The sequence below is a fragment of the Vollenhovia emeryi genome, unplaced genomic scaffold, assembly GCF_000949405.1.
Source record: "Vollenhovia emeryi isolate VEMERY1.0 unplaced genomic scaffold, V.emery_V1.0 DF939209.1, whole genome shotgun sequence".
In the NCBI taxonomy this organism is placed as follows: domain Eukaryota; kingdom Metazoa; phylum Arthropoda; class Insecta; order Hymenoptera; family Formicidae; genus Vollenhovia; species Vollenhovia emeryi.
This window is the reverse complement of record NW_011967157.1, coordinates 403032-430309: the sequence shown is the minus strand read 5'-3', so window position 1 is coordinate 430309 and position 27278 is coordinate 403032. Positions and strand designations below refer to the sequence as shown.

Genomic DNA, 27278 nt, shown 5'->3' with positions numbered 1-27278 from the left:
TAAGCTTAGCAATGAAATAAATTATGCTTTCCAAGAAACAATAAAAATGTTAAAACGAAATTCAAAAAAATTATGCGTACATGAATATTTTATTAGGATTTTAGAAAAAAAAACTTATTGTAAAATAGATCTTTTTTTAAATTGCCATTACGATCATTATTGGTCACGAGTCATTTCAGTATTGGAGATTTAATATTCCAAAAGAACGTGGAAAATCGTACATCATTAATCATTAAATCAGAATTCACAGCCATTGAAAACGTTTCTTGCCTAGTTTGAGAGCATCTGTATATTGCTAGTAAACTGTATCTGCCAATACAGTTACACACATTATTTGTTTAACTGAATCTATTTGTGCATAATTCAAGATATTTATGATTGTACAGTCTGATTAAAGTGAGAAACGAAAAAAAAATATATATAAGGTATATCAAATCACTTGATATGTAAAATCGGTGCTTTATTACAATTATATACTATATATATATATATATATGTATAAAATCAGCCTGTTCATTGAATTGTCTTACTACAATCTCTAGACATTACACTTAAAACTCACGATGTTTATCAGATAATATAATTTATCGGACAAAAAGATACAAAAGACATAGTACGTACAATTCTCGCGTTTTCTAGCTTAAATACGTATTTGCGTATTTGACTTTTTCGAAGACTTATTGGAAGTAATTGCGAAGTTACGCAAGAGTCATACTGACGGAACTAGCGAGAGAACTTTTTCCGAGAGAACAAATTCCAACAATTTTGTTCTATTCCATTACGTGGCATTATCATGTACCATAAAAATAAGTTACATGATCGATTATCGTCGAAAAAGAATTGTTAATAATCTGTTGGTCCTACAATAGTACATCGTGGCAAGTTAAGAAGCTACATGAAGAGGCATTTTAACGTTACGCGATTCGCAAATCATACATCAGTACTGCGATACAAACTAATTAATCGTTACAGTGATTAATTTACATAGGGTGTTCTACCGCTATCAAAGAGCATCTTGATAGCATACCTTATAAAAGTTTAGATTCAATTTTTTAACAAAACGATAGAACACCCTAAACACAGTGATATGACGAGGAAGCAAAATGTGTCATCAACTCAGAGCAACTAAGCTATTTGTAGCATATTTAACAAATAGTTGTAACAATTTTTAGGAAACAATGTTTAGATTCGTATGCAGACGATAATAATGATTAGCTTGGCTACGACGCATTTGCTTAGGATTTTCAAGAAGAAAAGGATCAGGGATAAGGGAATTGCGGGAGAAAAATATCATCGAAAGGATAAACGCGATTTCTGATAGGACCAATACGCGTCAAGTATTTAAAAACAGATAGCTCTGTAGGAAATTTGTATTCCATTCTGCGATTTCTTGTTTGTGCTTAGATCATTGGTGAGAGTTTTCTCCAATCTTCGTTTACGCTGCTTTCTCTCTTTCTCTCTCTCATTTTCTAAAGTATTATAGTAAAACATTTTCACAGACTTCTAAGTATCCGTAAATGATCCTGAAATGAACGATAAACGAACCGCCAATGAAAAAATGTACAATTCGATCGATCGACCGGCCAAAAAGGAGAGGCGATGGTCGGTCATTTATCACGCGATTTCAGGAGGTTTCTCACCGAAGTGGTATATCACAGTGCAACGATTCAGATACTCGATTGAGTCTTTTCTGCGGGAGTTCGACCGAGGTAACCGATAACGGTGAGTCGAATCCGACGGGAATCAAGAGACGTACTTGTCGGTGTTACTTATCCGTGTCGGTTACAATTACAATCCCAATCGAGCCTGTACGCAACAATCGCGCCTCTAGAATCGCGTATCACAAAGGGCGACAGCGTTTCATCATCGTTTGCGTATGCTCGACGGCTGCGATTTATCTTCGGAGCGAACTCGCAACAGGGACAATCTCGCAACCTCAGGTTTCTAACCGTAAACGCGCGAGTATCCCGACGAAGGAATTTCCCCGAGTGAAACTTGACAACAAATCGCGACGGTTGACAGTTGTCGAGTTGATCCTACGAAGATCCAGGAATGACTTGTGCCAATTCGCAAACTGTGGCCGAGCAAATTCGCTCCCTCCGCGTTCGCAATGTGTGATATCAGTATTTCTGGAGTCGTGACGGTGTTGAATGGATCGTATTCACATAGGATGTCCAACCTACTCGATACCATGCGCAAAGATCATCACTAACCCGGGCTCGACCATCATATCCTCCGGCATGTGCATATTATCACAGTGGAGAACCAGCACCGCTTGCTTGCCAGGCACTCTTTTACACACGTAGTTGTCGTATTGTCGGCGAGAGTTCTGTCTGGTCTCGAGAGAATTTAAACCTGGCGGCCATTTCCTCTCGTGGCAGTTCTCCATCAGCTCGTCAATCACGTGAGGCGGACAATTGTACTCCGACAGAGTTCTTTTGATCATCGTCTGCAAACGTCAAGGATGCCAATGTCTCAGGATAAACGGGATCGCAAGGTCAATCTAGCAAACTTAACATCTAACTTGAACGCTATTAGCGACGCGCGTACCTGAAGTAACTCGTCGGGCGTGGAGATCATACCGCCCCACCTGGTAACCCTGGCGCGTGGCAAAGACGCCGACCATCTGACAACGTCGTCCCGCTCCATCTGATCGGCGATCGCGCGCATTGCCGGGTTCGACACTCTGAGCGCGCGCATAAAATCCTTGAGCAGATGAATCTCGCGTTTCTGCTCGTTGATCTGCAGCTGCTGCTCGTCGATCTCGCGCTTCATCTCGAGTAGCTTCTGCTGCTGCGACTGTATCAGGTTGCGCAGCTCGCGCACGCAATTGTGGTCCTTGAGCTCATTCTTGGGAATGATCAGGCTGCAGCCCTGCTCGCACAGCATCGGTCTCTTCGGATTGTACTCGCACTGCTCGAGATGCGCGACCAGGCAATCCAGCTTGACGACGGTGGTGCAGCCGTATACAACGTTGTCGCACTTGATGCACAAGCGGGCCAGCAAGTTCCTGAGAATTCTGGGGACTGCCCTGAGCTGAGTGGAGGTGATGGCCGTACGATCCAGGGGGCACGTGGGCTGGCGGTTTATCCACTCGTTGATGCAGGTGCGACAAAAGGCGTGCTCGCACACTGGTGCCTGCAACACATTACTCACCTGCCAGTCCTCATAAGCTGCCACAACTTTATAAAGCGATAAAGGTTTAGTATAGGTACGTGCTACCTGTACAAGGTAATGTAAACAAATGGACGTCTTACCAATGTGCAATAATGGAAATGTTTAGGCGAAAGAGTCCGACACTTTGCGTTACAACTGTGTTAAAACTGTACGAATGAAGCGATGGAAGAAGCTGAAAGTGCGGTGCAGACGAAGCTCACTACGTTTTCCGCGTGCTACGTCAACGCGTAAACGCTGGTTCAATTTTAAACGAGCATTTTTTGCAGAAGACACAAGCGTCTCGATAGACAAACGCAAACGATACCAAAAAAAAAAAAAGGTAAACAGCAGCAACGGGGTCCTAACCTGCACTCGCAGAGACGCGCGAATGCGAATCGCTCGTCTTTTATCCCGAGGCGAGCGACTCGACGGAAACACGGGTCGGGGGTCTGTTCTTCGCAGCTGAACTGGCTGCACTAGTTTAGAGTTTATCCTTCTCCTAGCGTGGGGGGGAAAAGGGATCGACTCGTCAACTAGCGCGGCCAGTTCGGCTACAAGCGAACAACGGATCCGGGAACAACGGGGAAGCCTCGGTAATATTATGCATTCGCGAGAACTTGCTTCTTTACGCGACGTGCCAAGTTTTAACAGTAAGATCTGGGCTCCACACCAACCTCTCGTCTCCCAAGTCGGCGCTCTCGCGTGGAAACATTCCCGCAAAAGCTCGCCGCTCTCTCGTCCTTCTTTCGAAAACGGAAAGAGTCACGCGAATTCGTCCCTCTCCCTCGCCCCGAGACTCGGTCGGGCACTCGGCACAACAACGCGAGTGTTGGAGGTTAGGCGGGATCGGGGTGGGTCGCGGCGAGGCCTCCACGGGTGAAACACGCGCGTGCCCTACCTGGACGGGATCCTCGAGCACGCCGGAGCATATCGGACACACGAGCTCCTCGTCCACGTCGCCCTGGAAGCGGTTCACATCGAACCCCATCGTTCGCGAATGCGTGTCGCCTCCTCCGTCTCGTCTCTCGCTTCGCGTGCGGCCGTCAGGAACGTGTCACTCGCGGAGGCGCCCGCCGCCTTCGCGGGCGGATCTTCCGGGGCGGCCGTAGCGACGTGAAATTCGTGCCCCTTCACGTACCACGCGCCAATTTAAAGCATCTCTGCGAATATACATTGACGTGCATCTTACCGACTTATCGACACATCTTGCAAATATATTTCGTTAAAATATATGTGCGATCGCGTGTGTATCTCAAACGTATTATTTACTTCGTTTCATACAGTTGGCTAGTACATATATTTTAATAGGATATATTTGTAGCCACGAGGGCAGGCTTTAAGTTATAAAATAAGATGACTTTGAAACAAGAATCTACTATGAATACCGGTCTCAGACTCTCAAGACAGCCTTAAGACATAATGTTTTATGTTTTAATTATTGGCCGATACTAAAGCCGTAGAATTGAACTCGGTCCTTCGCGTGCGCGCTTATCACGAGAGAAACGCGCGTCAAGCCCGTATCAGACTACGGAATGTGATTGAGATTGGATTGAAATTTTACCAATTAAAGTAAAAGTTAAGGCCCGAGTAGAATCGCTGTCTTAGGTCGGTATTCACAGCTCGTTCTTATATAATATTTATAGTAAGATCGTCTTAAGTATATTGTTAATGTGCTTTCAACCAATCACAGAGCCGTATTAGCGTCTTAAGACAACACTTAAGATGATTTTGAAACAAGAATCGACTACGAATACCGGTCTTAGACTCTTAAGACAGCCTTAAGACAATGTTTTACGTTTTAAGCCTTTGTCTCGAGGTGACGCACAATAATTCAGTCTTATGTCTTAACGAGTACAGGACAGCCATTCTGCTCAGGCCCTTACTAAACTTGAGACTAGTAAACTTTACTGCGATTTACTGTCAAATTTCAAACTAATCCCAGTTTCAATCCGTAGTCTGATGCGGGGCCTCAGCGTGGAGAGACAGAGGGACGTGCTCGATCGGATTTCACCGTCTCGTTTGTCGTACGAAAGAATTTCAAGCGCATCGACCGGCTACAAAATTTACAGGGGCTCGAAGACCTCTCTGTTCCACAGTCGGCCGACACGCTGGCAGATTTTGAAATAGCATCCCTGCCCCGCGCGAAATTGCTGATCGGCTCGGGGATTCCGCGGGAGATCCATAGACGTCGACGGGCGCGAAGACAGCACTGAGAGGAGTCGGGAGACCGAGGAGAGACCCCCTCGTCTCCGCCGCTCGAGACTCCCAGACTCTCGTTACTGCCGGACGGCGGACGGTTTTACCGTTATATTCGCGGATCCGTCTTGTCCGTCCCGTTCGCGCGGGACTAAACGGCCCTCTGCTCCCAAAACGCACGGGTCAAAAATTAACCGCTTGTTCCATCGCTAGGCGAACGACCGTGGAAAGTCAATTCTCTCTTGTACATTAACTCTCATCTCACTAATTCATGAAACTAGGAAAAGGCGAAAAGCGAGTTAAATCGAGATTGAAGAGTTCACTTGCATCGATAGAAATGGACAGCGGCCGTTTTGTTAGACAGAACTTTCGCAAAATAGGAAGACTAGGAAATAGGAGAGAACCCTCGTGGGTAGACGTGCGTATAAACCAGGGTTGGAAGTAACTTGTTACTTGTAACGAAGTTACTTCTTTTTGTCAACTCTTGCTTCCTCTCCATCTGTAACTGCAACGACAACCAGTAACTAATTTAATAGTTACCTTATATATTTTTTAAACCTCCGCAGATCGCATTAGGCCCTGCATTTGCGCATAAAATGCCTTTATTGACATTTTACAATTCAAACGCAGATTTGATATTTTTATTTTCGTTGCAATTGAAAGTTTTATTGCATTGGCTTCACAACGACATTAATTGTGTGTTTAAAATGTGCAAATTTAACATGTTTGGGCATATTTGAGATATATAATTTTATATAATTCTCTATATTTATATTATACATGCTTATGTATGAAAAATTATGCATAGTGGCCGTCAATGGTACAGTTTTTTGGAATGTGCTGCCACAATATGCATTTAATGCGCATTTAATGCGGGACAAGTACATGCATTAAGTGCGAATTTAAATATATCTTTAAAGCACATTATACGTGCATTGGCGCTCCTTGGGCACTTAAAGCTATTTTAGATTATGCAAATGTTTCATTTCCGACATAAAATGCTGGCGAACAACGGCACAATAGACGACGTAGACGCATAGCAAGATGCTTACATTTTTGTTAACAATGTGAAAGCAACTTGCGCTTACACTGGCTATCTGGGAACACATTTTAATGTTTTTCTTGTATATAATATAAAGTGCCATTTTAATTATTTCTTGATGTCTTTAATGTAAAATAGCTTTAACATGGTATACAAAACTGTACGATAGAAAACTGTTCAATTATAATGAATACATATCTTTTGTTAATTAACAAAGTAGTCGAAGAGAACCTTTCAGAAGTATCGCGTTTACCGGCACTTACTCTAAACTCACTCTAAACCGTAAAGTCATTTTACATTCTAACAACAGACATTTTGGACGTAATTTAGTATCTTGTTGTGTTTCGATCGTCAAGTAGGTTTTTTTGGCATCGCATCAGAGATGGAATACATTAAATACGTTTAATGCAGGACAAATACGTGCACTAAATGTGAATTAAAGTGTACATTTAAAGCACGTTATACGTGCATTGGCGCTCTTTGGGTATCTTTTCTGAAAGAAAGGAGAAGAAGAATTCTTCGAAACACTTGAAGCGACAGCTTGACCGCAGCCAATTATCTGTCGATGCGATCCAAGTGGTTCGGTTCTAAAAAAGAAAGAGAGGAAGAGATGTCTTGCTTTTGTTCGCAATGCTTATCGCGCCGCTCGGTGCGCTCACGATATCCTACGGAAAAGTACGATTTGCGTAGGATTTGATATCGAATTCTCGCAACCGATGTGACTGACGAAATAAGCATCTACCGAGGTGAAGGTAAATCTAGGAGAGACTTGCATCAGAAACCCGTACACTAAATTAATGATTCCCTTTACGAATAACAATTCATAATAAATATCTTATGTCCTTTTTTTTAGATAGCAGACGTTGCAGCTCGGTGGACTTACCGTTGCTGATACGAAATTTATCCGTAAACTTTATACATGTGTGAGGTAGTTTATATCCAAAAGTTCCCGATATTTATCCGTAAGTAAAAGTACTCTAGAGAGAGTCTTAAGTTTTATACACTATTATTATCTTTTGCCACTAATGGAATTTTTCCCGAAAGCAGCAAGACTGTTTAGCACTGTCTGTCGACTCGCAGGCAGTACTGTAGCACTAAACACATTGAAGAAGATGAAATCGAATGAAAAAGAATTCGGGGAGGATTTTCAAATGACATCCCGTCTGTGGCAGAGGCGCCGGAATCGGCGTATGGGTCAGAGCACAAAGCAACCCAAGGAGAAATGAAAAGACAAGGTGATGTTAATATCATATTGACCAAAGTATGACATAATTTTGGTCAATATGACATCAAATTGACATCATCTTGACTTTTTATTTTCCTTAGGAATTTGTAATGGCTTATGACAAAGACGTAAGCGTAAACGTAGATTAGCGCACAATATACTTTGACGTATATCGTATTTATCTCCAATTAGCAGTGTTGGTCCACAACCTTGCTTTAAGTAAGCTGTAAGGACTAGGGCTTATTTGGCTGTCATAATTCTCGATTATGATTGGTCAATTTGTTTACAGCTTACGTCTTATTGCTTAAGGCCGTTTGTGTGCCACGGCCCTTATGCCAAAGCTTGTACCCTATCTATGTTTACGCTTACGCCTTTGTCGTAAGCTATTACGTTGCTTTGTGCTCTGACTCTATGCTTTCAAGGGAAAGTACTTTGAAGGTGATAGCGGTAGCAAAGTAAGTGTGTATTTTAATTTATGACGAAATTTCGGAAAGTACCTTCGTATTTCGTATATCAAAGCTTATTGATAACGAGCTTCCGCTAATAAAGAAAGAGATCGACGTAACGTCGTTCCGATAATTCAGACGTTTGTCGACGTTTATTTCACACTCGTGTACAGGATTTTCGAGAGTTCGTAATATCGCGTGCGATAAATCTTCTCATTGTAAACAGATTGCATTGTCTACAGGTATTGATAGATAAGATGAAGAGCGATAGTTCACACATGGTATGATCGTGATCGAAAAGACGGATCAGTGTCCAAGTTAACGTCGTGAGAAGAAGCTGGACAACGAAGAATCGCTGAAAAATGGACACTTCGGGCGTATCGAAGAGAAAACATTCCGAAAATGAGATCCGAGGTATATAACGACAGCATTTCTTCCCCGGCGGAAAAAATTTCTATAAATAACTACAAAAAATTGAATTGAAACAGAAATTTGTAGAAATTTTTATATCTTCGTTGGAACATTAATTTTTTTTTGTAAAAATTAAAATGTTCTTAAATCAAGAAATTATTGCATTTCATAAAAATGTACAATTTTGTAAAAATTAGTAGAAAACTTTACTAGTTTTAAAAATTTGAGAAACAAAATCTTAAAGAATTAAAACATCTGCTTACTTGTAGAGTATTTACAAAAATTAACAAAAGTGTTCCAATTCTAGCATTTTCATGTTGATTTTTATTACACTTTTTAAATTTAGGTAGAATTTTTTAGACTCTGGCAGTTACATATAATTTTTCTTGTAGAATTTTGTAGAATTATTTCCGGCGGGGTCGTCTTTCAGTTTGCGTATATAAAAAAAAAATAGCCGTTTGTCTTGCGTCAATTCGAGATTAAACGTTGCTGTTTTATTACAATACCTGTATATTTCGTTCGCGGTCCCTTAGGATATGACTTTCTTTCACGCACACTCATAATCCGGTCAGTCGATTATGCGATCCGAAGTATTACTAAAATGAACGCGCTTTTCTCTCGTAAACTTCTAGTAATCGCATTACTCCAGTTTCCTTCTGATAAACATACACATCAATTCTCGTTTGACAAGATCAGATGCTAACGAAGCGTTTTGCTAGTCGGTTTGACGCAATTTGATGTTTTAATTATATCGATTAACAAATCCTGAGATGATTGAGATATAATTTGTTTATCACGAGTAACCAACTGAGTCGCAAATCAAATAATTGGAGTCTCAATAAACGAACGAGTTGGGAAACGACCAGTACTGAAATGTAAGAGTAATGGAACGTTGAAACTCATTTTATCTATAAAAGTAAACGTATGATGGTAATTAGCGAATTAACAAACGTTTAGATTATTGAGGACTTTCTTATCTTTGAAGAACAGGAAACTGTTGTTATTTCATTAAAATAAATAACTTGCGTAAATGATGGTCAAGTAATAACAACACAACTCAAAATATTACATTTTTTTTACATTTATAAAATATTCTATTCCAATGAAATAAGATAGAGGAAAGCAAATGATTTAATATAAATGGATAGAAAGGTGCTATGGAAAAATCTTGATTGTTGACATATAATAATTTTAATGAAACAAAACACTAAGCTGCTTAAGACTGAAGGACTATTGACGATAGGTAACAATCAAAATAATAACTCTTTTAAAAGCAAAATTTTTTTATAGACTGTAGTATAGTAAACAGTTTTCTTATCTTCTCGAAGAATGTCGAGTATTGCATCCGATATGGTCGGCGGTAATTGCTAAACTGCGATAATAATATCTTTGTGTATCTATTGAAAACGTCATCTATCTAGAGTCGTCGTAATTAATACAGGAAGCGCGATAAGAAATTATTGAGTAACGGAACAAAGTCAAAAAATGATGTAAACATTATTACATTTATCGTGCGCATTTTCTGATTTTGCTAAATCCATGTTTTCAAAGAGTGGATCACGATAAATATTCATGACATGATTGAGTATTCAATGATTTAATTGTCGCGACTATTTGCCTAGTGATTCTTTTATCGGCACGATACATGATTGGACCGTGACCTAATTTGAACAGCCAAATTGCCACCATGAATATTGATGATTAGCGTAAACGGTCTCCGGTTGCTTTCACTAAGATAGATCGAAAGGTTATTGACAATGGCTGAATTAACTTTTAAATTAAAGTAGTACACCCAAGGAGCGCCAATGCGCATAGAACGTGCTTTTAATGCGCGTTTTATTGCATTGGCTTCAAAACAACATTGTGTGTTCAAAATGCGCGAATTTAACATGTTTGGGCATATTTGAGATAAATATAATTTTATATGTATAATTCTCTATATTTATACATGTTTATGCACGAAAAATTACGCATAGGTAGTTAATGATACAGTTTTTTGGGATGCGCTGCCACAATATATATTTAATGCAGGACAAAAAGAGCATTAAATGCGAATTTAAATATACATTTAAAGCAGATTATACGCGCATTGGCGCACCTTGGGTATTGATACAAATTCTCTATCAGCTTGTTAAATATTTATATCTGTGTTTCAGATCATCCGGATCAAAGCAACGTTGAAGAGCAAGAAGAGGTGAGATCAAATTCAGAATCTAATTCGTAAATATTCACATTAAATATCGAAACATTACACTACATATTTATATAGTTTATTAACATATTAAGGTATTAGATTTAGGATTTTTGTTTTAGATATAGATTCATATCTTGATGAGATTTATATTTCCGATAGATGAACAGATAAGATAAGAATGTCCTGCGCCGTAATCGCCGCAATCATTTGTGTAATCTTGTCTGACAATTTTGCTCATCAGCGGTTCCGGTGCGACGAGTCTTTCCGAAAATTTACATGAACGTATCTGGATTACTTTCGCTCAATGATAGCGTTCGGACCAGGAGGTCGGAAGATCATTATTATTACCGCGCAATTTAAGCGTACATAGCGCGTTATACAGGGTGTACTAAAACCACCGGATATCCTTTCAATAACAGATTCTTTAGAAAATTTTAAGATTAAGAATGTCGCCCTTTGTACCACAGTAACAACCTTCATGGTAACTGATACTGATCGATCGCCTTGACAGCTGCAACACTTTGAAGTTACAGCACGTTGCAAATTTCTGCTTGAATTAAATAAGAAGGGCGACAATCATAGGAACACTTTTATCACTCGTCATGTCGCCTGAGCGCGCGAAATCTCAGGCCCATCATCTGTGAGATATAATCGCTTATTATTTAAAAACTATTATAGCCTCGACATTTTCGTATTAGAATTTTTGTCTTGAAATTTTCTAAAGAATCTGTGATTAAAAGGATATCCGGTGGTTTTAGTACACCCTGTATAACTTAACGATGACGATGCGATAAATTCGGCGATTCACATTTTCGTATATGCGTTATAGTTTGACAAAAAGGAAAAAAATACGAGATGTAAGATTCCGCGATCTTTTTACCAGCGAGAGAAGGAAAGCCGTCCCAACGTGTCTCCCGTGTTTTTCAATGTTGCAAAATCACCGCATAAACGGCCCGCATCGAATTTACATTCACGTATCACATCGACCGACCGACCGCGTTTTTATTGAGCAACTTCTCTGTTCCCTCCATGTTACTTGTCATTGCGATCGGACTTCGCTTACGAGATTCCGTGTATACGCGAGCTCGAGATAAAAGTTTGAGAGAAAGTTTCAATGGCAATTTTTATGATTGGTTATTTCTTAATTGAGTAGAGCTCGAAAGATTAGTTTCAATCAACTTCTAAATTATTTTGTTAACAATCGGGACTTAAATTTTTGTACAATCATATCTGTCTTTCGATGCTTATCTCTCGCTGTAAATAAAAGATATGACTATAATAATTCGACTGCAGCCTACAATCGTGATCATTCTATATACTATACGATAGATAATTCGCAGATATACGCAGATAGATATGAAAAAGGCCGCAAATACATATACATATGTAAACATGTGTCCGTGCGCGCGAGCGTGTGTGCGTGTGTGTATTCGTGTGTGATACGTCATTTTTCTGGGAATAAACTCTAACAATTGAATCGGCGGATATACTTCGGTTAATTCTTATAATTACACTCGTAGAGAGTATTTTTACACTGCAAAATGCTCAGCTCCTCCGACTTTTATTCCACAAATGCGTATAATTTATGCCATCAACGAGGTCAGCTGCGTAGATAAGTCATTTCTAACTTTCGTATCGCGACATTTCCTTCCGATAGTAATAGTCACGTTTTGTCGCACAGAATTAAACACCAAGATATAAATGTTAAATAATCTGCGGAAGAAAATATCGATTTCTTAAGAAATCATGATGTCATATCTTTTATCTTCTTTTCTTTTGCTTCGTTGTATTCTCATTTCTTTATTTTGCGTGTAATACAGTGACGTTCTCGCGCGCTTTCCAATCGCGAACTTGTAATCTCTCGAAGTCGAGCGTAAATCGGAAACTGTCACATCCGCGCGTACCTGAAACACCTGCGTGAACGACCGGTAGGTTGCACATGGCCCTGTGATGTGACCGCGTACTTTCACGTTGTTCCAAATACTAAAGAACACGCCGGATTGCATACACGCACCACGAATGTAATGCTCGCCCGTCACGTGTGCACATTGTGCCTGCGTCGAGGCTTATACAAGTCATTCTTACATGGTGGTACCCACCTACCTACCTACTTTGACAGCAATACTGTGCCCACTTGTGGTCGCTGATGTCAGTCTCGATGTACGAGCGCGTACGAGCGGAGCCGTCGAAACCGACGACGACAACGCGTGGTCGATCGTCGTCGCAAGCAGAACATCCACCTGATGAAGTGAAACGATCCGCGTGATAGTGATCAATATACCATCAGCTCTCTCATTTTCTCTAACAACTGTGATCGCGATCTGAGATCATACGATGGTCGTGAATAAAATGCATGTGCGGCAGGTAAACGTACTGTCATGTCTATCGCGTATTGTAATCACTGAATAATTTTGCCGTACTTCTTTTTCTAAAGGACAGTCTCGCTATCTCGAAGAAGTAGCGCAAAAAATATCTCCGAACTTTGTAAAATAAACGGAGAACAGATGCGGGACCTTTATTTCAGATCTCTAAGACGCATTGTGCAAGAAAGAAGTATCTCTGTTTATTTAAATCTTACACTTAAAAACGTAATATGAATTTGTGTAATCTGGCTTTACCGCTTCTCGAGCCATTAACGAGAGCTATTAGGTCGAATCATCTTCGTTTTCATCGTCGTCGATACATAGTTTCTATATTTGTAGAAACTTATGTAATTTATGCAACGTCCTCGATCCTTTGTATATTCTTACCGTTGAGCTGGAACATCACGTGTATGTTGCATAGTTTTAAATTACCACGACAGTTGACACGAATAGATTTGGAAGATAATCGTTCCAAATTGGGCTGGGCTCGCTTCCATTCACCTTAGCATGCCCGACTAATTTCCTTGATCACGGCCGACTACTATACTTTCTCTGAGACACAAGTTTTTCTTCAAGTTCTCTAATCCACTCCGGTCAGCATGTAATAATCAATCCGGATATCGCGAGATATCGATTTCCGAATAGGATCAAAATTAGTAAGTCCCGTTGATATTGCTATATTCCTGAAATTAGATCATTCCTTCAAGCTCTCCTCGCTTACATACTTCATTATCGAATTGTTTATCCACAACGTAATTACTCGACGAGCATTATCGAGATTTAGATTGCATTCGGAGCAGTCGTCGGGAGGAAAAAGTACAGATACTGCAGATAAAGATATCTTTATAATCACGCGTTTTGTATTGTACTACGTAAAATGGCATTTACGTTATGAAAGAGTGTGCTTTATTGGGATTTGTAAATGTTCTATGTATTTTTATCTGGCGTCTCGGAAGTCGCTCCTTTGCTTTTAATCCCCTTTGAATTTTCATCTATATTTGTAGTATCTCAAAAACATGGTAATAACACAAAAACATATTTAATGTTATCAAAGTTACGATATTATACATATATGAACAATGTGTAAATAATAGCTTGCATCGTTTTAAGGTTTTCCAATAATCTTGGAAGATTGCAAAATTATTTTCCTCAAAAGAATTAAGGCGTCCGTTTTTCTTTTCGCATTCTTTTCACAAACATAAGTATAACACATATATAATATCATGTATTATTATAATCCATTACTGATATTTTTATCAGCGTTCTGTCGTTTTCCTTGACGGCATTTAAATGTTTGTTCAAGCAAGGCTTCACCAACAATCTAGTAATAAATTAATACTCTCAAATGAATATAGTATTTACTGAGATTTCCTTTAAACGGTGATGTTTAAGGAATTGTTGTTGGCATCTCAGAAATTAATTACAGCTCGCAACGGTGTTTCATAACGATCTGGAATTACGTTGCGTAAATTTTAAATGTCAATGCTTTCTATAAACTGATAATATACCACAATGTAATTTATTTGTACTTTATTCACACTCGATGTTCGTGTACCCAGTAGCTTGCAGTCCGCGATGATCGTAGAAGACAATGTTATCATCGACTTTAATTGTCAAAGCAATAACTGGAAATGGACATCGTTGCGAGAACACATATTTACCTTATAATAATCTTTTCACGCATCAAAATTTCCTTGAAACAGAAACATACTTTGAACTGCTGTATCAAGGTTCTTTGTACAATACCTATACACAGCCTTGCTTTTAGAAATCTAATTACAAAAACCGTTTTCGCTTACAAATACTTATTTACAAATTTACGTGAATTTATTGTCAACAATTGTCTTCAGTAAACTATTTTCCGTAGTTATCTCTGCCCCGTACATTACATTAAATTTTCTTATATTCCACACTTACGTTTCGGTTTTAAATTTTATTTTCCAAAGGTATAGGCAAATATCGTCACGGTGGAAGGACAAACACGCTCTCGTAATTGAAAAACATTAAATAAAAATGTAAATTATTTTACAGAGTATTGTGTCACAGGCTCATTTTGTTATCACACTTCGGAAGTGTCGTTATTCTCAATGGTTATACACGGCATAGTTGATAATTCGGTCGGCACGACCTTCGCATTTCGATCTTCGCTGGGAAATGCTAGAAAATAAATGTGCCTGTTGTGTAATAATGGTGTTAATCGGGTCAATGCGATTGCGCTAGATCTTTTTCTTTGAAAAGCTACTTTCGTAACTCGGGTCGAGTGTCTCGTTAACAGGAAATTAGTTCCTTACTTTTCAATTAATTTTATTTTAATACAAATTTAATTCATAAGAATTAAAATTGAACTGTATTTAATGCGCAAAATAATTACCAAAGCATTTAACTTGTTTTCCACTTGAGCGTCAATACGCTTCAATAAATGGTTTTCAAAACTTGAAATTATTATTTCCGCTTTTGAAATAGATGTTAAAGTAAACTAAAGTTAGCATAAAATAATATTTTTATATTAATGCGTTACTGTATGTTTAATGTGTTTCTTTTCAAAATGTTGCAGAAACCAAAGTATCCCAAATCGGTGTTCTTCATTATCAGCAATGAATTCTGCGAGAGATTTTGTTATTATGGAATGCGCAGTGAGTATAATATATAAATTGTCAATGCCAATTTCAGGATTAACTGACGCAATCAGTCATATTTTATAATTTAATTATAATTAATGATACGACAATTAGAACAATCCCATATACATATACAACATAGCAAGAATGCATTGCATGAACGTTCACGGCAACATTTTATCGCAAAATTGCAACTGTATTGACGTTATGACATGTTGCCGCAATATTGTAGCAACGGTAAATTGTCCGCTTTAAAATATTTAAGATATTAATATGCAACATTGTAGTAACATTGCAGATTATACATACACAATGTTTTTTAGAATTTACACAAATCAGCATAATAGCTTTATTAATTTAATTTAATTTAATTGTAAGTAAAATAAACAACACAATTTCACATAAAATCACACAATAGCACGTAAAGGAGAATTTTTGCTTTTTACAAACTTATTTATAATTGTATGTATAATGATATATGTATTCTCATAAGTCTAACTGTAATGCTTTCTAAAATTGAATACTTTTAAAATTTTAGTTTCTATACTTTGTCCATTATATTACAAATTGTCGTTTTTCTTTATTAAAGATACTCTGAAAAATTATAAGTTTTATTAAATAGAGAAAATAAAATACAAACGACAACATTATATAACTATTCTAGCGTTTTTTAAAGATAAGAAACAATTTTAAAAACGACTTAAGGGAGTACAAAATACAACAAAGCATTATCATCATCATTACCATCGCCGTTCCATCATCAAAAAACAGTTTATATTTAATATCCGTAATTTGAAAGAAAATAAACACTTAACGTAAAAAAGACCTTCGTTTCTAGCAAACATACGTTGTAAAAATATACCTGAAAATGTTTTCGTTAGAATTTCAATTTATGGTCTTGTTTTAAAAGTAATAAATCAAAATCACATTTCTAAATATATTTTTGAAGGAAAGATGTACAAAAAGTATTTGAAGGTTGCTGTAAAAATTATACGTTGTAGATAATAAGTTTGTTTAGTCACAAGAAAAAATAAATACATACTGCTATTGTTTTCGAAGTGTTAATATTGTTCAAGTTGTTTATCTATAACATTGTAAATTTATATTTAATACAATGATTCTACGTTATTGTATCGCAATGTACAATATTGCAATGTTATTACAATGTACCGCAAGCTTTCGTATGGGATTTTTTCTTTAATTATAATACAACTTTAGCCGATACTAGTACAATATTTAATAGATAACACAGAATCAATATTTTGCTCTAATGTATGTCTTTTGTATAAGTTAGCAGTTTCAGTAAATGCAGATTAATTTCTGTAGCATATATTGTTGTCGAAATATTAGTAAAAATTTGATAATCTTAAAAGTTGTAAAAATAAATATAATACTTGCTAAGATTCTCTCGTGTGCTATTGTATTATTTTTATTTTTCTATCAGAGGAATATTATTACATTATATACTTATATTTTTGTAACAATCTTTAAAAATTACATTATAAGAAATATCACCATAAAACTTATAATAATGGATGATATTGAACTGTTTTTATTTAATTCTGAAATTCTGGTAATGTCTTATGAGACTTTGATGAACTTTGATTTTAATTTTAAATTTAATCGTATATATAATTTAACGGAAAGTGAATTAACACAAAATTACCTTTTAGCTGTCCTGTCGCTATACTTGTATAGCATGCTGAAATATAGTGAGAGCACGTCTACAATAATCTACCATGTCTTCACCTGTTTCGTCTATTTCTTTCCACTGATTGGTGCAATCATATCCGATTCATGGCTTGGAAAATTCTATACCATTTTTTATTTAAGTATTATTTATGCTATCGGACAAGTGATTTTATCCTTGAGTGCGGCACCTCCCGTACAATTGCCTGCAAGGTCAGTATAAAATATATCTAAAATAACCATCGGTATTAGCATACTGGAAATTAGCATAGATAATAAAAAATCGTATTCTCTAAATTTAAATATTATTTGAATACAATTTAATTTAAATATCACTTAAGTGCTACTAATTTTTATGACTGTTGAATTTCTGTTGACAAAGAAACAAACATTTTTCAATTTTTCAGAGAATTTTCCATGTTGGGTTTATTCCTGATAGCGCTTGGTACAGGCGGAATAAAACCTTGCGTGTCAGCTTTCGGAGGCGATCAGTTCATTCTACCTCAACAGGAACGACAGTTGGCGATGTTCTTTTCCCTCTTCTACTTTTCCATTAACACAGGCTCCCTAATCTCCACCTTGCTGACTCCGGTACTTCGTGAAGTGAAATGTTTTGGCACCGATTGTTACTTCGTGGCATTTTTGGTGCCGGCCGTTTTAATGGTTATATCGATTGGTGAGGATAAGAAAGCGTAAAACACTTTCCACCCACACAGATGCAGTCTTATTAATGAAGATTTATTTTCAGTGATATTTGTCTCGGGGAAAGTGATGTATAAAATGGTGAAACCTACGGGCAATCTCATCGTCACGGTTACCAAGTGCGTTTGCGTAAGTCGTATATCACCGAAATATCAGGCGATTTTAATTACTTCGAAAACTTTAAAAAACTGATAAAAATTATCTGCAGACTATTGTACAAATTATTCTTTGCATCACTAAGAGACACCCGAGAGATCTAAAACAGCTTAGAATGTATATATTTTAAATGTTTTTAATTCAACTTCTGTTTTTCATATAAATAATGCTCTTGCGTTACTGTAAAAGACTGTAAAATAATTTTACTTAGTAATGCGTCTTAGAATGCATAGAATCTAAATCTACAGTTTATAAAATCTACAGATTTTTGGATTCTCAGTCGTGAAAATAAGAGCCCTTAATTAATATCTTTTTTTAAATGATCTCATGAATTTTTAATTTCGTAAAACTTAAAAATCCCTTAAGGTAAATATATAATTTTTATGTTTCAAAAACTCAGCATGCAATCGCCAATAAATTCAGAAGGAAAGCAAACCGCGATCATTGGCTCGATCATGCCGATGATGTTTACGACAACAAGCTGATCGAAGATATCAAAGTCGCACTGCGGGTTCTGAAATTATTTATACCACTGCCAATATTCTGGGCGCTCTACGATCAGCAAGGCTCTCAGTGGACATTCCAAGCAACGCGAATGGATGGCCAAATGGGTAGTTTTATACTGCTGCCCGATCAGTTACAAGCTCTCAATCCACTATTGATCATCATCTTTATACCAATTTTTGAGACTTTGGTCTATCCGGCTTTCGCCAAAATACATTTCATCGATACACCCTTGAAGAAGCTCGTTGTCGGCGGATTCTTAGCCAGTGTTGCTTTCGTCGCAGCTGGTATCGTTGAAATACAAATCGAGGTAGTAACAGAGAAATTTGTTATACGTTATTAGAAATATTTTATGTCTATCTGTGCTTGTTCAAGACCTTTTAAGATGTACAAGTTTTAATATATCATAGATATTACCATATTTCTACCTATTATCAAAATCGAATTACGTAATAATTAATGCGATAGGAATGTGAAAAACGTGATGCCTTATCTTGATTTCTATACTTAATTTCAGTACACATATCCGAAGTTACCGACAAATGGAAACGCTCAAATGCGTATTTTCAACACAATGAATTGTACCGTGAATGTAGATATGGCAAATCACGTAGTTAATCCAGTTAAAATAAATCCAGTATCTATGTCGGAAGTTCTCGAAGTGAAAGCAAATGAAACTGTTACAATACCTTATACAGCAGATTTCACAGAATGCTATGAGAAGGGTTACACCGACCTGAAGACGGCAAAAGGTAAAGTTTAGATATCGAGAGACTGTAAGCTCTGTAGATTTGAAAATAATTTTTCTTATTAGGAGAAATTAATGGTACGGAAGCTATTGCATCGTCATGGGTTATAACACCCTTGGGATTAAACCATGGCTATGAGGATATGGTGGACAAACCAGAGAAGGGTACACCGATGGTCCGTGGTCTCATCTATCTTGCGCCTGGATTAGATAACGCCACACTAATAGTGTCCCGTAACGATAAGATAGCAGCGTCAATTCCAGTCAGTAGTTTCAAATTTTCACACTCAGAGTTACACAATATCGAGTCTCCAGGAGAATATGATGTCTATCTAGACAAAACACTGTTGGATAAGAACGTAGTTTTCAAGTCCGGTGGAGTGTTCACCGTAGTGGGTTCCCACGTTAAGCATAATGGCCAGTCGATGATCGCTGGCAATACAATCACGGTCACACCGCCCAATTCGCTGCACATGGCCTGGATGTTACCGCAATATATCATCATCACGATGGCCGAGGTGATGTTCTCTGTGACAGGCTTGCAATTCGCCTTCACTCAGGCCCCGGTGAGCATGAAGTCTTTACTTCAGGCGGGCTGGTTGCTGAGCGTGGCTTTTGGCAATCTCATTGTGGTTATCATAAAGGGTTCGCGTCCCTTCGAACGGCAAGTAAGTGGCCAACACTGTTTATATGGTCAGTGAAATTCATGTAACTCTCTGCACTTAATATCCCAATCTTCTCATTCTCATATTTCATACGTGATGAGTCGTTCAATTAAGTGTCGAATACCTAAAGTGTATACAAACCGAATTTATTTATCTCGTAGGTGTACGAGATTTTCCTGTACGCCGTTTTGATGGCAGTAGTCATAACGATATTTGCTGTGATGACTTTATTCTACAAATATGTGGATATCCCAGAGGAAGAAGATACTGATGGGGCCCTACCCCTGGAAGAAAAGGCTGGGAATGTTAATTCGGCCTACAAAGAGGATGAAAAATGACGGTGAGAGACACGACTGAGTGAGAAGTAATAATTCTCACGTGTTCCCTTATTCACAGAATGAAAACACGAACCGCGGCGGTAACACTTAAAAATGCGAAAAAATTGCTCGTGTATCGAGAATTTGTTCGTTTCTATCGAACAATTAACTTTGAGAGTACGGTAAGATGTGCAATTTTTTTTCTTAACACTCAATCTCACCTTTTCTTTTTTCGTAAAAAAAAACTATATAGACTGAATATACATTCTATATAATAACAAATCTATAATGCATTTCCAGCATTTCAATTAGTAGAAAGAGAATGAAAGTCCATAAAAAATGGAAAATGGCGTATTTTATGTCTCATAGCAACATTCAAAATTTTAGAGATTGTAAATAAGATTGTAAAATATTAAGTTTTTATATTCTTAGATTTTAGCAGATTTTAGCAATCTAATAAATTTTAGTAAATTGTTATTAAAATTGGTGTATTTTTGTGAATGATAAAATTGATCAAAACGATACGATAAAATTACATTATAAAACTAGGAATTTTTGGAGATTAAAACAATTGTGTGAATATTATGAGTGAGAAATTAAAAAAAAATTTCGCGTTGATAATAATCATATAATTACATATTTGAAGTTAATAGTTTTTAAGTGAAAGCTGTATATACATATTTTCATACAAATTCTAAATTTTACTTTACGAATGTTTTTATACAAAAAGATAACGTCAGTTTCAAGATACTTATTTAAATTGTACAAAATAAAATAAAAAATGACTAAACATGTAAATATCTATTTAAATTCTGAAATGGTTGAAATTATATAGGAATATTTATATCTAATAATAAATTATATGTATATATAAATATGTATATAATTCATATAACATTTATTTCCACAAAACCGGCTAAATTCCATAAGCTCTAACACAACGTAATAATGCGTGTCATATAAGACAAGAATTTCGAAAGTGCGGTAAATTGATTAAACATTTGGTGCGAATCTTACTGCCGAACACTGATACATCTTGCGAAACGCATCTTGCCAAAGAGGTGACTCTTTGGTATCAAGGGATTATCGGTTCTTCTGCTAGTTTCTGCACCGGTACCTAGAGCGACATCACTTAACGAAATTGAACCGTAACTCTTCAGAGTTGCGTTTGCAAGATCGTCCGTGTAGGCTAATAACGATCATTCGGTCCTGAATAATACGGTGTCCCGCCTTTTCATTTCAGTAAATATACAAGGATAACTGATTTGTATAATCCATTCTGTCTCTAGCCCCTAATATATTCATCTATACGCGGAAAGGTTGTAATAAAGAATTTCGTACTTTTCTCCCAAACAGCCTACCTTCTCTCGTCCAAACGATCTAAAACTATTTCGCACTGTCACTCTTTCTTCCACACTTTCGTCCGTTCGCTTTTATTATGTATAATTAGTTCCTTAATTTCACATAGCTACGAGCAAGTCTAACATTCTATCTATGATAAAGCATAATTCATTACTACGAATACTATTACATGTACAGTGATTCTTAATTTCACGCGACAAATAAATGCGTCTTACTCTCGATAGAATGCGTTGGTTCGTTTTTTTTGGGGGGGGGGGGGGATTTCTTTCTACCTTTATTTCGCATGCAATTAAGAATCACACGCACATAAAAAGTGCTTCACTGTCTTCATTGGTTTTTTAACTCGTTACTCTACTGGTTCAGTGTCGTCAAAACTTTCCCCCATTAACAATGGGACATATTCGTTCTTGGCATATCTCAACAAGACAATCAATCACGATCGACGTAGGAAACCTAATTTTATTCGCTGCGTGATCTTAAGAAAACCCAGTTACTTGTAAGAGAGGCGCTGCACGCATTTCAATCGCTCCGCGTCAATAGTACAATATCATTTCGAGCCCGTATATTTGCCTATCACCTAATAAATCTATTTAGCAATCCCGCATAGCATACAATGCACGTACAATATATCAGCTATAGACGAAAGATTAATAGGTCATTAGTACAAAGACAGGGGCCCAACGAAGAAGCGTTTCTTGTCGTCGCACTTTACCCCGCCTCGGCGTTTAGCAGAATCCTCCCTCTGAAACAGATGATCGTTTTCATGGCAATCTCATTCGCACGCGAAAGTGAATCGTCTTTGCGTTCGAATGTCACGTCTAAGAGCGGCTCACCGCGTGTGCTCGTATCTTGTCCAACATCTCGCGTGCGGTGTCGTAAGCGTACGAACCGACATGGGTGGCTGCAGTGACTGCAGTGACTAGCGTTTCCGGTAGGAGGATATGAACAGGATCAACGGTGCCCAGCGGTGTCTGATCGCCAGCCGACGTCTTCCTCGAGCCTACGTTGGGGCTCGATCTATCGGAAGATCCACTCGCTCGACCGGACTGGTACGGAGGATCGGCCGGACCACCTCGTGGAGTGCTGCTGTGCGAGCTGCAAAAGCTGCACTTTGAATAGTTGTCCGCAGCGTTGTAATGCCTTTCGTTTGACCTGGTCCTCTCCTCCCCGCAGTCGCTGTCGTGGTCGCTTCTCGGAATCGTGGTCGCCGTCGCTGTCATCGTCGCTGTCACCGTCGCCGCTTCTCGCACGTCCTTGGCCGTTACCGGCACTTGCTCGCCGTATCTGCAGTTGCCGTAGGACTCGGTGTAAACGTCGGTCGTGTCGGTGACCGACGTGGTGTGCGAATGGAAGCTCTGCGTGAAATCACTCAAATCGGTCTGCGACTGGCAACTGCACTGCGTCTTGGCGTCGCAGTGAGTCCGCACGGTCAGGTAACTCGTATGCGAGTTTCTCACGTCGTCGTACGTGCAACCCGCGTTGCTGCACACGTCGTCTCGAGGGTGGTTCTTCCGTTCGCTCGCTCGCTGTTCCGAATGCGACGACTTCGAACAGTGAGTATCCTGAACTGGTAACGTCTCTGTTACGAACGAATAGACTCCGCCGGATCTTTTCTTTAAATCAGTGCTAACGTCTTGGTCCAAATCTGTCGCCCGACACTCGTTGTGGACTTTACCGTGAATATCTATCACGTAAATGGAGCTCGTCGATGGATTCGCATCCGCGGGTGGAGGTTGCTGCTCGGCGTTCCCCTCATTCGCCGAGAAATGCTCCTCGTTGAAGTGCATGCAGCACGTAGGCGTAGGCGAGGGCGACTCCGACAGGAGTTCAAAGCTGGGCGAGTCTCGATTGCTGTCGTGTCGTCGTTGCTCCGCAGCGGGCTCCTCCGGACGCGTAAACGATTCATTTCTGCTTACCAAGTTGGGCATCTGGATGATCTCGAAAGCGTCGTCGTCCTCCACTTCTTGATCGCACGGACAGAAGGTGGTTTTATCCGTGTCCGGATTGTCGCAGCACCAGTCGTCCCCAGTGCGGCGACCCTCGTCCAATATCTGATGCCCAGTAACGGAGCAGCTCATACGAAGCATCTCGTTCTCGAACATCCCCGTAGTTTCGTTATACGATATCGGGCCCGTTCGCAAGGGCAAGTCCTTCCGATAGGAAACATCTCCGTTCTCGTTTCTCCGTTTCATTTCAAAATCGGCCTTCTTCAGATCGCCAATTACTCTATCGATCCATTGATCCAGAGTTGCATCGGGTTCCTTCTCCTTCTTTTCCTGGAAAACTAACTCTTTCTTTGCATTATTCTGAGTGGATTGCTTCTTAACGACATCATTGTTCAGATTATCGATGAACGCCGAAGGAATCCAGTGATGATGTTTCTTCTTCTTTTTCTTCTCCTTCAACACGCTCGCACAAATAGCGTCGCCGATAAGATCAAGCTTTTTTTGCAGTTGTCGCGAAATATCCGCGGTACTGGCGTTTCGCGGCTCGTACGTGCGCTCCATCGACTGCTCCCCATCCTGAAGCCTCATCTTCCTTTGATTCTTCTCGCTCGGATCCAAGTGTCGAGGAAATCGTTTCGACAAAGGAAGATGCGACGGGCTTCGGGACTGACCGAGTTTCTTCGAAGGGGCCGACGTGTGCGGAGAATCCAAGGGGATTCTGTTGAGTATCTCCGTCATCTCCTTCACCACCTCGTGACTAATTGTGGATATCACATCTTTCTTCGTTTGCGGTGCATCCGCGGTGCTTACATTTTGCGGCTCATCCACGCGCTCGATGGAGGCGTCGCTCGACTGCTCCTCGTCTTGAGATCTCATTCTCTTCTGATTCTTCTCGTTCGAGTCGAAGGAGCATCTGGGATGTCGCTTTGAGAGAGAAGGATGCGACTGGCCTCGAGACTGGGCCAGCTCCTTTAACGTAAGGGAGTCCAGACGTTTGTTCAGCACCTCCGTCACGTTTTTCACCACCTCCTGCGTGATCGTGGACACCATGTCCTTCTTCATCTGAAACAAGATTTATCTTTCACCATACACAGATGTGTTCAATTATCCATATTACTTACCGCCTCCATGTACTCGGTGAACCACGAAGGAGGCACCGTATCTACGTGGCATCGTAACGAAGCATTCAATTCTCTTGGGACTTCCGCGTCTTCCAACTCTGCCTGCTCCCCGCTCGGCTCATCGCACTGCCTCGCGTCCAACTTCTTTTGATTCGATGACACTTTCCAAGTTGGAAACTTCTGCTTGTCGAACTCGGGATTCGGCTCCGGCATCGAGCCGCCGCTCTTCTCGGCGAGGGACGAGATCGGATTGCCGTCGATACTCGTCGGCTCTTTGTTTGGGCAACAGACCTCGTTCGTTCCAGAACATTGCTCGTCGTCGCTGCACGTAGGCACGTGGAAGGAACCAACGATCAACGGAATCGCCGTGTTCGCCACGAAGGCGTTCTTCGCGAGCTAAAACAAGATTCCGAGTTCCTTACGCCGGTCTCTCTGCAAACTTCGAACTCCGATTGCAGCACGTAACGCAAAGTTATTGCTCCCCAAAACTCTAGAGTCGTGCGATAATTAATTCTAAAAATATGAAATCTTTATAAAACAATAACGGTGCGCAGAGGTGTCGCATTTGATTTACATTGTTCGCGGTTTCGTTCCGAGTATCCTTCATATACAGGGTGAATTTTATTTCGTGTCCCAGTCTTTTACCACCGACCGAAGCCTGTGGCCAATCCGGGAACAAAATCACGTAATGATCTCAATCATGTAACATCTAATTGCATCTTGGGAGACGCAACTAGATATTGCATTATTGAAATATACATAACGAGATCTTTCCATTCTTTCCGGACTTGGCCACAGCTGCAGTTGGTGATCCATTTCTCTTGGTAGACTGGGACACGAAATAAAATTCACCCTGTACACACGTTATTGCTCAATAATGAGCAGAGAAATTTTCACGCGTCTCTAAACATTATTTCACTTCCACGGAATTCCTTCTCAGAATTCAGCCACGAGCAGCACAAATATAATATTGAGGCGCTAATAGAATCGCAGATAAATCATTTTTCTCAATCACCTCCGCTCGTTGATCCACCGATCGCTCATAACATCAGGCGAATACATTCAACGGGAAGTTACCCGCCCACTGAGCCCGATTCAAATTTCGCGCCAAAAAGCAATCGAAAAGGGAACTGAAGTGAGCTGCGAATTCGAGGTTCAGGGGGAAGAAACCTTCGAATCCGCCGCTCTAACCTAACGTGCCGATTGTCCCGGGAGGAGACACCGAGGAATAAATGCTCGGCTGATGACGCGTCGAATAGCCTCGTAAAAAAAAAAAAAACCAATCTCGAGAAAGAGGAGGCAATAATGCGTAACGCACTTGGACGTGCTGCTCGCAACGAGACGTGACTGTCCAGAAATAGATGCGCGCATAGACGCGTATATACATATAGCGCGCGTACCTTGAGCGCCTCGTGAAACTCGCATTCCGAATCGATTGGGACATCGTCCCCGTCGTCGTCGATGTAGGAGATGCGTCTGTTCCTGGGCACTCCGAACTGCCGCCACTGCACAGACACGAAAAGGACATTTTTTGGGGGAGGAAAAGAAACCGTAAACGGTAAAACGGGGACTCGTCGATCGATCGCGATTGACGCGCTGTCCAGCCTCGGACGCGTCGGACCTCGGGGGAAGATCCAGTCTCGGACAGCGCGTAATCGAGAAAAACCGGTGGGAGGGGGGGGGGAGGCTGAGCTTAACCCGAGGCCGCGTCCTGGCGCCCGGTGCGGCGCGAGGGGAGGCGGGGAGACACTCACCAGCTCCGTACGCAGTTTCTTCAGGTCGAAGTTGTACGAGCACGGGATGACGATGTTCCTGTTGTCGAGCTCGCTGTCGGTGCTCTCCTTCACCCGGAAGCAGTAGTACTCCTCGGTGTCGTTGACGGCCGTCGACATGGTCGCCGATAGCGATAACGCGCCTTCACGCTCCCCCGGGCTCGGGACGTTGCGCAAGATGGAGCCGCTCGGAATTTGCGGCCGCGGCCGCGCTCGGGCTCCCGACACCGTCGTCTACGCGGTGGGCAACACCGGCCGAGAGCGATTCACGAGGCGACGGGCGTTTCTGCAACGTGGACGACGCGCTACGGAACGGCTGACGACGGGCGCATAGCCGTGCGTCAGTGCGGCCAGACACAGCGGAGCGCGAGCGGGTCCAATGCAGTCCAATGTTGACGAAACACAGCGGAGAGCCGTTGTGGCGCGTCTCGTGCGCAGGTCAAGCGGGGACGGGGTGCAGCGGTACGAACGTTCGGCCCCTTCTCCGCGCTTACGCTGTCGCGCGCTCTCGAGCACACCCGCGACACGTATCTAACGAGAGCCCGTTGTTTTCCTTCGCCACCTCCTCGCGCGCCACCCGATCACTCACTCCCGGCCGGTCCTGCCCCGCCGCCCCCGCCGGCCGCACCGCGCCGGCGTATGAAG

At 40.3% G+C, this 27278-nt stretch overlaps 3 protein-coding genes across 6 annotated transcripts; 1 reads left to right on the top strand and 2 right to left on the bottom strand.

The window, feature by feature from the left end:
* Window positions 1–435: 435 nt before the first annotated feature.
* Window positions 436–4221, bottom strand: LOC105561262 (E3 ubiquitin-protein ligase NRDP1). 3 transcript variants are annotated; one of them, XM_012011071.1, is made up of 3 exons: window positions 4055–4221; window positions 2551–3156; window positions 436–2449 (listed from the first exon to the last, which is right to left on the bottom strand). In XM_012011071.1, exons 1-3 carry the CDS (start codon window positions 4142–4144, stop codon window positions 2180–2182), a joined length of 966 nt encoding a protein of 321 aa, XP_011866461.1. In that variant the 5' UTR covers window positions 4145–4221; the 3' UTR covers window positions 436–2179. The 3 variants fall into 3 exon arrangements, with proteins under 3 accessions (XP_011866461.1, XP_011866463.1, XP_011866464.1); XM_012011073.1 differs by having other exon boundaries at window positions 2551–3138; window positions 4055–4220; XM_012011074.1 differs by having other exon boundaries at window positions 2551–3182; window positions 4055–4194.
* Window positions 4222–8338: 4117 nt separating this feature from the next.
* Window positions 8339–21066, top strand: LOC105561263 (solute carrier family 15 member 1). 2 transcript variants are annotated; one of them, XM_012011075.1, is made up of 10 exons: window positions 8339–8479; window positions 10633–10670; window positions 15588–15666; window positions 17325–17553; window positions 17748–18016; window positions 18089–18171; window positions 18599–19012; window positions 19220–19454; window positions 19517–20118; window positions 20277–21066. In XM_012011075.1, the coding sequence occupies exons 1-10, from the start codon at window positions 8428–8430 to the stop codon at window positions 20451–20453; spliced, it is 2178 nt and encodes a 725-aa protein (XP_011866465.1). In that variant the 5' UTR covers window positions 8339–8427; the 3' UTR covers window positions 20454–21066. The 2 variants fall into 2 exon arrangements, with proteins under 2 accessions (XP_011866465.1, XP_011866466.1); XM_012011076.1 differs by lacking the exons at window positions 8339–8479; window positions 10633–10670 and adding an exon at window positions 12812–13034.
* Window positions 21067–21313: 247 nt separating this feature from the next.
* LOC105561261 lies at window positions 21314–27214 on the bottom strand. The gene is made up of 5 exons (XM_012011070.1): window positions 26616–27214; window positions 26262–26366; window positions 24862–25257; window positions 22628–24802; window positions 21314–22536 (listed from the first exon to the last, which is right to left on the bottom strand). Exons 1-5 carry the CDS (start codon window positions 26751–26753, stop codon window positions 22453–22455), a joined length of 2898 nt encoding a protein of 965 aa, XP_011866460.1. The 5' UTR covers window positions 26754–27214; the 3' UTR covers window positions 21314–22452.
* Between the last annotated feature and the right edge of the window lie 64 nt (window positions 27215–27278).

Coding starts and splice junctions, on each gene's coding strand:
- LOC105561262 (XM_012011071.1), bottom strand. CDS start 4,144: ATGGGGTTCGATGTGAACCGCTTCCAGGGCGACGTGGACGAGGAGCTC. Junction 3,157..4,054: donor TGCTCGAGGATCCCGTCCAG/GTAGGGCACGCG, acceptor GAGGACTGGCAG/GTGAGTAATGTGTTGCAGGC. Junction 2,450..2,550: donor CGCCCGACGAGTTACTTCAG/GTACGCGCGTCG, acceptor TGACGTTTGCAG/ACGATGATCAAAAGAACTCT.
- LOC105561263 (XM_012011075.1), top strand. CDS start 8,428: ATGGACACTTCGGGCGTATCGAAGAGAAAACATTCCGAAAATGAGATC. Junction 15,667..17,324: donor TTGTTATTATGGAATGCGCA/GTGAGTATAATA, acceptor ATTACCTTTTAG/CTGTCCTGTCGCTATACTTG. Junction 17,554..17,747: donor CCCGTACAATTGCCTGCAAG/GTCAGTATAAAA, acceptor TCAATTTTTCAG/AGAATTTTCCATGTTGGGTT.
- LOC105561261 (XM_012011070.1), bottom strand. CDS start 26,753: ATGTCGACGGCCGTCAACGACACCGAGGAGTACTACTGCTTCCGGGTG. Junction 24,803..24,861: donor TCACCGAGTACATGGAGGCG/GTAAGTAATATG, acceptor ATCTTGTTTCAG/ATGAAGAAGGACATGGTGTC. Junction 22,537..22,627: donor ACAAGATACGAGCACACGCG/GTGAGCCGCTCT, acceptor CATCTGTTTCAG/AGGGAGGATTCTGCTAAACG.